General features: G+C 45.5%; 1 protein-coding gene across 3 annotated transcripts in view; it reads left to right on the top strand.

The window, feature by feature from the left end:
- Window positions 1-4,156: 4,156 nt before the first annotated feature.
- LOC309607542 (glucoside xylosyltransferase 2) overlaps window positions 4,157-12,223 on the top strand; it is a 153,778-nt gene continuing 145,711 nt past the window's right edge. The window contains exon 1 of one of the 3 annotated variants that reach the window (XM_082346176.1): window positions 4,157-4,539. In XM_082346176.1, coding sequence (XP_082202302.1) covers window positions 4,265-4,539 — 275 coding nt within the window. In that variant the 5' untranslated portion in view covers window positions 4,157-4,264. Of the gene's footprint in view, window positions 4,540-4,671; window positions 4,782-12,223 lie in introns of those variants that run through there. The other 2 variants (XM_082346173.1, XM_082346174.1) reach the window with 2 other exon arrangements.

The raw sequence follows: 12,223 nt of genomic DNA, 5'->3' as shown, positions 1-12,223 counted from the left end.
AACAACACAGACAGTAGAGTCAGAGTACTTGAGTGAAAAATCCCATACCTGCTTTTAAAAAGAATAGATTTTTTTAAGAGCAATTTTTTAGGTTCACTGCAAAATTGAAGGGAAACTACAGAGAATTCCAATACACGTACTGTCTCCTCTCATACACAGCCTCCTCCACCATCAACACCTCAGCACCAGAGGGGTACATTCATTCAGTTGAAGAATATGAATTGACACATCATTATCACCCAAAGTCCACATCCAGCTGTGTGGACGCACTATAGTTTATTGATCCATCACCTGCTGAGGGACACCTTGGTTGCCTCCAAGTTTTCACAATTACTATTAAAGCTGCTATTACAAATTACTAATAACTAATTAGTAATAACCTGCAATGAAGTGCAGGCTATTGTATAGATATGTTTTCAGCTACTTTGAATAAATACCAAGGAGTGTGACTGCTGGTTGTATGGTTAAGGGTGTGTTTCATTGTGTAAGAAACCGCCAAACTGTCTGTACCATTTTGCATTCCCACCAGCAATGCATGAGAGTCCCTGTTGGTCCCCATCCTCGTCAGCATTTGGTGGTGTCAGGGTACCAGATTTTGGCCATTCTGACAGGTGTGTAGTGGTATCTCACTGTTTGTTTTTTGTTTTTGTTTTTTAATATTTATTTATTTATTTGGCTGTGCCAGGTCTTAGTTGTGCCACATGGGATCTTCACTGTGGCATGCAGGGTCTTTAGCTGAGGCATGCAAGATCTTTTTCTAGTTGCAGCATGCAAACTCTTAGTTGCGGGATATGGGATCTAGTTCCCTGACCAGGAATCAAACCCGGGCCCCCTGCATTGGGAGCGCGGAGCGTTAGTCACTGAACCACCCTGGTGAAAGAACGTGGAGCATCTTTTCATTCGCTTACTGGCCATCTGTATATCACCTGTGGTGAAGCATCTATTAAGGTCTTTGGCCCATTTTTAAATCAGGTTGTTTGTTTTCTTATTGTTAAGTTTTAAGAGTTCTTTGCATGTTTTGGAGAACAGTCTTTTGTCAGATGTGTCTTTTGCCAATATTTTCTTCCAGTCTGTAGCTTGTCTTCCGAATCTCTTGACTTTTGTCTTTCACAGAACAGAAGTTTTTAATTATAATAAAATTCAGCTTATCAATCATTTCTTTCATGGATTGTGCCCTGGGTATTATATCTAAAAATTTGTTGCCATCCCTGAAGAGTTGTAAGCAAAGGAGAAATAGGATTCAGTTTATGTTTTTAAAAGATTATTCTGGTTTAAGGATTGGAAGAAGCCATGGGAAAAAGCAAGGAGATCAATTAGAAAGTTTCTAGGCCATAGAAGAGCCACTTATATAATTCAGAGTCATGGGGGATGGAGTGGGAATAACTTATGTGAAATACTATGGGAACAAGGCCATTAGGAATTGGGCAAGGTTTGATCTTGTCAAGCAAACACTATTGACAATTCAGGAGAGAAGTGGAGAGATGCCGATTATGTCTTGGAGGCAGAGTCAACAGAACTTGCTGACTCTTTGGATATGGGAGGTGAGGGAAGCAGGCTTCTAAAACAGCTCCCAGTAATCCTGGTATTCAGGTCCTTGTGTAATCCTCTCCACCTGAGTGCAGAATGAATTTAATGCCTTGCTTCCAACAAGGAGAAGATGGCATAGTGATGGGATGTCACTTCCAAAAATAGATAATAAAAAACTGTTACCTCTGTCTTGATGGCATTCTCTCTCTGGCTCTTCTGATGTACTTACTCTGATAGAGAGAGCCACCTGGCAAGGCACTGAGGGCAGCCTCTGACCAAGAGCCAGCAAGGACCAGAAACCCTCAGTCCAATGACCTGAAACCCTTCTGACAACCATGTGAGTGAGCTTGGGAGCAGATCCTTCCCCAGTTGAGCCTTCAGATGAGACCACCACCCCCGGGCCAACACTTTGATTACAGCCTTTTGAGAGCCTGTGAAGCACAGGACCCAGATAAACTGTGCTGGATTCTTGACCCACAGAAAGCATGAGGTTGTATGTGTATTATCTTAAGCCACCACACTTGGGGTAGTTTGTTATGCAACAACAGATAACTAATACAGGAGGTGAGAGGAAACAGAGAAACCAAGGATGGTTCCCACCTAATTTCTGGCTTGAGCAACTGAGTATCTAGACAAGGGGAGAAACAGATTTCTGGGGTAGGGGGACAAATACACAAGCATTTGGTATATTTGACATCCAAGTGACAAATGGGATGACTCATAGATATGGTATCTGGAATCTTTTTTCCATGATGTTAGATATCAGAATGGTAACCAAAACATGAATTTGGACTCAGGGGAAGGAGATAAATCAGGCCTTTCCTTTGTTTCAGCAAAGTTAAAGAAAACAGAACCCTCTGTTTGGTCAAACCTAGTTGTTCCAAGTTCTACTTTGGTGTTTGAGGCCAAAACCTTAGCTGTTAGCCAAGTGTTACTTTGCCTTATTTTATTCTTATTGCACGTGTCTCCTTGAGGAACAGAGGAAGTGGCAAGACAGAGTTTGGGAATTCTTGCTTCACTGGGCCACATACTAACATAATAGTGGCCATTTCTAAACTTGGAAGGCCTGAACACCAGGCTTTAGCCTAGCCCAGTGTTTCTCCACAGTGCCCCCTTGTTGGCAGTTGGCCCAGGACAATTCTTTGTGCTGCTGGAGTGTCCTGAGCATTGTGGGAGGTCTAGTATGTGCCAGTAGAACTTGCCAGTTATTGTGACAACCCAAAACATCCTTCCCACAATTCCAAATGCATCCTAGCGGGACGATACCTCACCCTCAGTGGAAATCGATGGATTTTTTTGTGCTCGTTCACCTGCAACATCTGCTGTGCACACCTTGAGCCTGCATCCTGCCATTTCTTAGGTGCCTACTTGGCCAGAGGTTCCAGGTGTTTAAATATTCTCATTCCTACAACTTTAAATACAATGGGATCTCAAAGAATTAAAATGTATTGCTAATATGAGAACCATTCGGAATATACCTGAATTTTAGACGATTTATAAGGCAACATGGAATCCTGTAGAATCTCAGAGACATTGTCATAACTGCTGTTCCTTGTCTTGTGGCCAAGCAGAAAAGAGAGTTAATAGAATGCTGGCTGTCAGTTCATGGTGAATAATAAGAGGAGGTGCCCTCATGCTTCCCATTTATGATTGGCGATGCCCTGGAAGAAGAGTTGGGAAACTCTGGAAACTTGATCTGGTGATTGGGGCTGTTAAAGTCTCAGAAGAATTCATTTCTACACTGGGTTGTGAATATTACTCTATATCAAATCTATGTCAGAAAGAAAAAATGTGCATTTATGTATATATGACAAGCTCTGTTTTATTGTACTAATTATCACAGAGCTTGTATTGGGCACCAATTGTGAGCCAGGCACTGTGCAAGTTTCTTCGAATGCTTTGTTTAATGTAATGTCCACACAACGGCTCTGCGGAGGGCAGCAATACAATCCCAGTTTGCACGTAAGGAAATTAAGGCTCAAGAAAGTTGTGCCACTTGCTCATGATCACCTAGCCTAGATGATGAGCGGCAGAGTCAGATTTCAAACCCAGACTCTAGAATTCACTCTGTAACTTGTTTAGACAACGTGGATCTGTAGTGGTTATCCTACAGGTACCCACCAAGTGCCAGGCCCTGCATTGGGAAAACGGGACAGAGATGTTCCTGCCTGATTGGATGTATGGATAGGTGCACGAGTGCGTGGATAGATGGGTAAAAATAAATGATGGGGCAAAGGCATGGAATAATGAGAGAATCCGATGAAGAGAAGATGGAATGGGAGAGTAAGTGAATGAGTGACGGAATTGAGGAAGTAAACGAGGGAATGGAACGGAGTGGGAGACAATGAATGAATGAACGAATCAATGAATGAGTGAATGAATGGTTGAATGAGGAGGTGAGAGGTTTTTAGGCTGCCCTACCTGAAGACAGAGCGCCTGGCGGCTGGCGGGTGCGCGGACGGACGGGCGGCTACTCCACACAGTACGGTAGGCGCGGGCTGCCCCTCCTCGGGCCGGCTCACGCCTCCCCCTCCCTCCCCTTCTTCCTCCGTCGCGCGCCCGCTCGCCCGTCAGCCGCCCGGACTCCAGTCCCCGGCGGGCTGGCTGAGGAGGCGGCCGTCGCGCGCCGCTGCCCTCGCCCCGCCGCCGCCGCCGCCGCCCGGCGCGCCGCGATGCGCAGAGGGGCCGCGCTGCCCAGGGGCCGCCGCCGCCGCCGCCGCCGCCGCCGTGCCACACCATGAAGCTCCGCAACAAGGCGGCGGCGCTGCTCCTGCTCGCGCTGGCCGCGCTCCTGCTCGCGGGGCTGTCCCTGCGCGCCCGCCGCGCCGCAGCCCCTGCGCCGCTCGCTCGCCCCGTGTCCGCCCCGCCGCGCCGCCCCGCGCCGGCCCCCGCGCGCCTTCCGGGCCCGGGTGCCCTCCCGGGGGCCGGCCAGAGCGCTCGCCGGCGCCGGCCTCCGCGTCCGCGCCCCCGAGGCAGCCGTCGGGGCGCCGCGAGCCTGAAGAAGTTGGCGAGGTGAGTCGTGGCAGCCCCAGAATCCCATCCGCGGACCCGTGTCTCCCTCCTTCCACCCGTGTCCCGTCCAAGGGAGGCTGTGGGCTGGAGGGACAAACTCCAAGTTCACCCACGGGCTGCCCACTTTTCTTTCTTTCCCCGCTAGAAATGAAAAACCGTCTTCGTGGAGTCCTGGTAACAGCGCAGTGCTGGTCATCACGTACCTTTTGGAAAGAGAAGTGTCAGGGAAAGTGGTCTGCATGGTACATTTTTAACTGTCAGGGCAAAGGGTTTTTTTTTTTTTTGCATTCTTGCAAACATGCGCCCTTTGTCGAATTTCTCAAAAGCCATCACGATGCAAGAATGCTTTATCTAACTCTCATGTTTCACTGGAGAATTTCTACCAAAAACTTAGATCTGATTGAGTTGGAAAAGTTAGATGTTTACTAAGTACTGGCTGCCTCTCATTGAACCGCGAATCTCCGCCTGTGCTTAGAAGAGGCGCTCGACCTGAGTGTACTAAGAAGTGTTCTCCTTGGAAGCGTGGGGCTTTCCCTGTTCCTCCTTCTTTTTCAGACTCATGTGTGGTCAGAGCCCTGCAAGGAAAACATCTTAGCCTTCGACATTCTGTCTGATATCCTCTTTATCTGCACAGAGCTTAACCCGCCACAGCTTTTCATCTTTGGCCTTAGGGTTGCTGGAAAGCCCGCAGGTTAGGGATTTGCGTTCATTTCCTTTGTTGTGGAGAGCTTTTTAACAATCCCCTTGTCTTGTAGCCCTCTGTTTCCTCTACCCTTTGGAGACTGTTGATGTTTCTAACTGCCAGTTGCAACGTCCACATTTGCTGGGCTCCTTAATTACTCGAAACGAGTGGAAGACTTCTTTTTCACCGTAATGACTAAATTTGGTTTGGCGTTTTTACTGTAAGTGAGAGAAAAGTCAGGAAACCTCAGTAAGTAGCTGTGTCAGCTTTTGTTTCTCTTCTGCCTGGTAAGAGATGTACAGATGGGTATGGACAAGTTTTAGGGGAAAAAACCCCAGTGATGTATAGAATTGCTTTTAAGTCTATTTAGAACCATTTACAATCTCTTATGAATGTATTCACTCTTTAAAATAAGGATATTTCTGTTAGGAAGTTAATAGGGTTTTCCCTCCTATGTACTGAGGTTTCTTGTAATGGATTCTATTACGGTTTAACTGCAAAGTTGCTATGATTTGTAAGTTGATGGGACAACTTGGAAGATAATTAGAATGGACACCATTTATCACAGCTAACTTTTTACGAGGCATAGTGTTAACCACAGTACATTAAAATAGTCATTATTAACACTTAGGTTATGTTCATTAACTACGCCATCTGCACCATAACCCTATGATAGTGGTTCTCTTGGAGTTCTCTATGAACCAGCAGCACCAGAGTTACCTGGGGCTTTGTTGGAAATGCTGAGTCTCACCCCTCCCCTCCTCCACCCAGGCCCACGAAATCAAAAATCAAGAGGTTGAGTTCAGTAGTATGTGTTTTAACAAGCCCTCCCCTTGTTTCTGATGCACACCAAACTTTGAGACCCTGCTCTGTGAAGTAAGCACCAATTAAGCACTAATATTATCTCCATTTTACAAATGAGGAAAATATTACACAAGGTTTAGCAGTTTGTCCAAGGTTCCATGATGAGGATACAGATCCCAGCAGTCTTGGTACAGGTTGAGCCCTTTCGTACTAATGCAGATGTCATACACTAGGCTTGCCTGCATTCATAATTTTCCTGAAATTTTTCTGAAGAAACATCGTAGATTTTTGGAACTGTCTTCATCCTTCAAGGTGTTGGGAACATTGGGGCAGCATCTTCTTGTCTCTGTCTGAACAAATTGGCTCTGACTCGGAAGAGATCATGAGCAGAATCCAAATGGTTGTTTTCGGGAAGGACTATTTCCATGAGCAACAGTACCTCCTGAAGCCATTTTTCTTCTAAACGTTATCTCTTAGATTATCATGGAAATCATGGGAAACACCATAAGAATAAAGAACAAAATTTTCAAACTCAGGAAAGAGGAAAAAACAAAAAAGCCACAGGAAGTCTCAGGCTCGAATGCATAAACATGAAAGTCTAGCGTCCTCTGGCGAAGTTGACATTTTCAGGGACTTATTAATGTTTCTTTTGCTACCTGGACAGAAATAGCGACAGAGCAGTAAGGGAGCAAGAGGAAAGATCTCTGCATGGACGCCTTTGTTGCTTTCCTAATCCTGCCTGGGTTAAATTTTTGTGGTTTAGGAGGAATTTCATTTTAGGGAGGGAAAAGAAAGTCTCATGTTTTCAGAAAATGAGTGCTTTAATCTCTTTACGTGGCTAGAATCCAGAAGAGACGAAGGCTACGTACGTGATCTCGTACCTCGAGCCTGGGGAGTAGTCGGCAGAACGCGTGGAGTTAGGTGGGACGCAGTCCACCGCCTGCTGACCATCCTCAGGCCAGGCTGCACTGCTCCCCCCCAGGGTCCTGGTGTAAGTGAAATCCTGCCACGTCAGCACAGCAAGCATGGCACTCTCCTTCCACATCTTGTTTTCATTTCGGAGAAGTTTCCAGGGACTTGCCTAGTTAGCAGGCAGACCTACAATTTTATAACTAGTCATTTGTATGCAGTCTGTCCTGTGGTGGGCTCTCCTTTCTATAAATATAAAGCCGGGAGGTAAGGTCTGAGTTTTAGGTCAAGGGTGGGATCTGAAAACGTACACCACACTATAAGTAGCCGTTCCAGTGCGCAAGAGAAATGAAATCTTCCTTCTATTTTGTTTTTTTTTCGTGATTTAGACCTGGCTGACTTCCAAAACAAATTTGAGACGACTAACAGTAACAGAGACATATACAATAAGGCCATTGAAATACTTATGAAACATGAAAAGTCATAAAGAGGAGTGGGAAAGAAGTACTTTTTGTCAAAAACTAAGGCCACTGTGTTTTGTTTTGTTTTGTTTTGTTTTTAATTACTAATTTTTCCAATTCTGAATTCTATTTATTTTTTATTTTTGCTGCGTTGGGTCTTCGTTGCTGCACGCGGGCTTTCTCTATTTGCGGCGAGCAGGGGCTGCTCTTTTTTGAGGTGTGCGGGCTTATTGCGGTGGCTTCTCTTGTTGCGGAGCATGGGCTCTAGGCGGGTGGGCTTCAGTAGTTGTGGCACGCGGGCTCAGTAGTTGTGGCGCACAGGCTTAGTTGCTCTGTGGCATGTGGGATCTTCCCGGCCCAGGGCTCGAACCCATGTCCCCTGCGTTGGCAGGCAGATTCTTAACCACTGAGGCCGCTGTTGTTATGAGGATTAAGTGTTCAATTTAGCTCTAATCTTCCTGGCAGCCATGTCAAAAAGGGAACCGTGATGGGCTACCTTATTTTCTTTGAATGATAAGGGGAAAAGTTTATCAAGAGGGGTCATTTATTTTTCATGGAACTGAATTCTAAAATGAGAATTTTACGTTAGTATAGACTTCGGATTTCAGAAGACTGTCTCTCCAGCTTGCTTCTGAAAACTCTTCGAGCCTACGTACGGAAGAGGAAGTTCAGTATAACTGCCCATCTGTGTGATAGGAAAAAGAATTTGGCATCTGGAGTCCGGAGGATTGGGTGCTAGTCCTGAGCCATTTCACCCTAATTTGCTTATCTGTAAACGAGTGGGTCGATCTACAAGTTTTCTAAGATCTCTTCCAGCTCTGACATTTGATGGTCCTGTGATGAGATCAACAAGTTCAGCTGCAAAATCCCAACAATGACTGTTGCTTAGCCCTTTGTGCCATCTCTTGCAAAATCACTGTTTCTCATTTACTGGCTGTAGCCTAGAGCTCCAAGTGATTAGTCAGCCTCAACCCCCTCCTGAACTTTATTCTTTGTCTCTGTGTTAGCCTGGCTATTGCTGTTTTCTCTTAAAATATGGCTTCTAAGGGAGACTTAGCCTACCTCTGTCATTTTATTCCACAGTCATTCAGCAAACGTTTATTGCACATGTATCCTGGGGCAGGTACTCAGTGTGCAATGGTGAATGGAGTTGCTTCCCTCCCAGAATTTGGGGGAGGGGGGAGGGGAGACAATACAGAAACACATTACACACTTGGCAGCCTCTGGAGCTGCCCCGAGAGGAAGCGTGCGTATTTGCTCATCAAGAGACAGCACTTCCTGCAGTTCTCTTTGGTCTCTGAGACAGGTCTTCTCAGAGGGTTCAAGCCTGAATAAATGTCTCACTAAAGAGGGATGATGTTATACAGCAAAATGCCAAGTCTGTGGCCATCCTGTAATTAGCTGGTCGCCCCAGAACACATTACAGATCTCTAGATCTTGGGGACCATCTATGATATTTTGTCACTGTGAGTCCTGATTCTTGTCAAATTCATTTTTGTTGATTGGTCCGTGAGACCCCTCTTTCACCCTCTCCGTGTATTCAGTTAGTAAGCCCTCTTGGTTTTATCCCCAAATATAACCCCAATCCCACTATATCTACCACTTCCATGCTACCACTGAGCTAAACACCATAGTTTGACACATGGACGACTACAGTAGCTTCTCTCTGGCTTGGGGTTTCCACTCTAGCGCCCTCTACAGTCCATTGTCCATACAGCTGCTGGAATAATCTTAAATATGTAACCGGGTCACTTTGCTGGTTCCAGGGCCTAACTTTCCACCATACAGAGTAAAATTCAATTTCTTAGTGTGGCCTTTGAACCCTTGTTTGATTTCAGCCCATTTAGCTCTCTGACCTCATCTCCTACCCTTCCCCACTTCACTCACTCTGCTTCAGCCACACTGGCCTTCAAATGCACTCATTCCTACCTCAGCACTGTTTACTTTTTCCTGTGGTGGAATGTTCTTTGCTCACACCTTGTGTGGCTAGCTCCCTCATTTCTTTCAGGTCTGCTTTCAGATTCTGTCCTCAGCGGGATCTTCCCAGCTGCCCTAGGAAAGAGGACCCTGCCCATCATCTTCTACCTCCTTACTCTTATTTCGTATTTCTTTTAAATAGCACTCATCGTTGTATGAAAATCCTACTTTGTTTGCTCCTCCCCCCTTCATGCACACTTCATGTCTTATTAATCAATGTACCACTGGCACCTAGAACAGAGATGATTTCACAGTAGGTACTCAATAAATATTTGTCAAATGAACTACTGAATGAGTAAATGCAGCAACCCCCCCCCCCTTGTGCCAGCACTATATTGATACTAAGACTTTACTTATATTATTAAGTTACATGTTATCTAATAATATTCAAAACAATCTTACACCCTTTAGGAAAATATAAGGATCTGTAATAGTAACATCCTTCCAAGAGAGGGAATGTTTTTCTTTTTAAGAGGTTTTATTTTTTAGAACAAATTTGTGGAAAAGTTGGGGAGTATGTAGTACAGAGAGTTTCCATATACCCTGTACCCAGTTTCCTCTCTGAGCAAAATCTTACACTGGTATAATACATTTGTTACCATTTATCAAGTAATAGTGATACATTATTACTAATGTTTAATGTATTTAGATTTCCTTAGTTTTTTTTTTTAATTATTAGCACCTTTAATTATTATTTATTTATTTATTTATTTTTTGGGCTGTGTTGGGTCTTCGTTTCTGTGCGAGGGCTTTCTCTAGTTGCGGCAAGCGGGGGCCACTCTTCATCGCGGTGCGCGGGCCTCTCACTGTCGCGGCCTCTCTTGTTGCGGAGCACAGGCTCCAGACGCGCAGGCTCAGCAACTGTGGCTCACGGGCCTAGTTGCTCCGCGGCATGTGGGATCTTCCCAGACCAGGGCTTGAACCCGTGTCCCCTGCATTAGCAGGCAGATTCTCAACCACTGCGCCACCAGGGAAGCCCCAAGATTGCCTTAGTTTTTACTTAGTGCTCTTTTTCTGTTCCAGGATTCTATCCATGACACCACAGTACATTTAGTTGTCATGTCTCTTTAAGCTCCTCTTGGCTGTGATAGTTTCTCAGACTTCCCTTGTTTTTTTTTTTTAAATTTTTTTTTCTTTTAATTAATTAATTAATTATTTTACTTTTGGCTGCATTGGGTCTTCGTTTCCGTGCGAGGGCTTTTTCTACTTGCGTCGTGCGGGGGCCACTCTTCATCACGGTGCGCAGGCCTCTCACTATTGCGGCCTCTCTTGTAGCGGAGCACAAGCTCCAGACGCGCAGGCTCAGTAGTTGTGGCTCACGGGCCTAGTTGCTCCGCGGCACGTGGGATCCTCCCAGACCAGGGCTCGAACCCGTGTCCCCTGCATTGGCAGGCAGATTCTCAACCACTGCGCCACCAGGGAAGCCCCACTTCCCTTGTTTTTGATGACCTTGTGAGTTTTGAAGAGCACTGGTCAGATATTTTATAAGGTGCTCCGCTGTTGGAATGTGTCTGATGTTTTACTCATGGTGATAACCGGGGTTATGGGTTATCTGGAGGAAAACCGTAGCGGTAAAGTGCCATTTTCATCACGTCCTATCAAGTGCATATACTATCGACATGATTTAACGTTGACCTTGGTCACTGGCTGAGCTAGTGTTTGTCAGCTTTCTCCACTCTAGACTTACTCTTTCCCCCTCACTCCACTCTACTCTTTAGAAAGAAGTCACTGTGCACAGCTCCCACCTAAGGAGTGTGGAGTTTTGTTCCCCCTCCTTGAGGGTGGAGTATCTCTATATAAATAATTTGAAATTCTTTTGTGTGGGGGATGTTGTGTTTCTTCTCCCCCCTTTATTATTCAGTCATAAATCAGGATGGACTCGTAGATATTGATTTTGTACTTTGAGTTACAATCCAGTATGACTTTATTTTGTTGCTGAAATTGTTTCAGTCTGGGTGATTAGTAGCTCTTTCAGTTGGCTGCTCTGCTCCTTTGGTAGACCCCCATCACTGTGTTTCGGCTTTTTGTTTTCAGTTTTGCCTTTCTGAGCACTTTCTTACTCTCTGGCGCTACAAGATGCTCCAGGCTCATCTTGCTTCTCTGGATGAGGGAGTGTTTTTATTCCCTAGAAGCGCCAGCAAAAGTTTTCTCCCATCTCATTGGCTTTGGTTGGTTTAAATGCCTACAGTGTGGATGAGGAAATGGGAAGGAGGGGTGGGATGGGATTAGCTAATTGAAGTAAACCAAGCAAGGGCCACCCCTTGAGTTAGGGATGAAGCCAAGACCACCTAAACCACTGGGGGGAGGGTGATGTAATAGACTTGTCTTTGGCTCCTGACCTCCATTCTCCCACCCCACCCCCAATTTGACAGTGAACTGTACCTCCAGGCAATGGTCTAAGCCTGCCATGACAGTCCCATCCCTGTCGTAGTGTAAACTTTATATATCCAGGGCTAAGACATACTTTCATTTCTCTGGCAATAGTTACTGGTCTACAGGTGTTACATGACCCAAGCTGGCCCAATCAGCTCCTGATTAAGAAGGGAACGGAATAAGAAGGGAAGGACTTATTTTACATTATTGGACAAAAGACTTTATCTTCTAGATATGAACAAGGAAATAAATAGTCCCAGTTGTCACCGCGATCCTTAGAAAACCAGCTTTGGCTGAAGTCATCACTCTGGGCAGTAGAGTAGAGAAAGAAGGAGACTATGGGTCCTTGAGGACAGTACTGAGTCCTGGGAGCCACAGATCCAGAGGCCTGCCCTATCTAGGGCCCTTCTGTTTCACGCTGGAGTTGAGGTTTCTGTTATTTGAATCCAGAATCCTCTTAACAGAACCAGATGGTTCT

This window comes from Balaenoptera borealis (genome assembly GCF_965194805.1).
Source record: "Balaenoptera borealis genome assembly, chromosome: 12".
Classification (NCBI taxonomy): Eukaryota; Metazoa; Chordata; class Mammalia; order Artiodactyla; family Balaenopteridae; genus Balaenoptera; species Balaenoptera borealis.
This window is presented reverse-complemented; position numbering and strand designations above follow the sequence as displayed.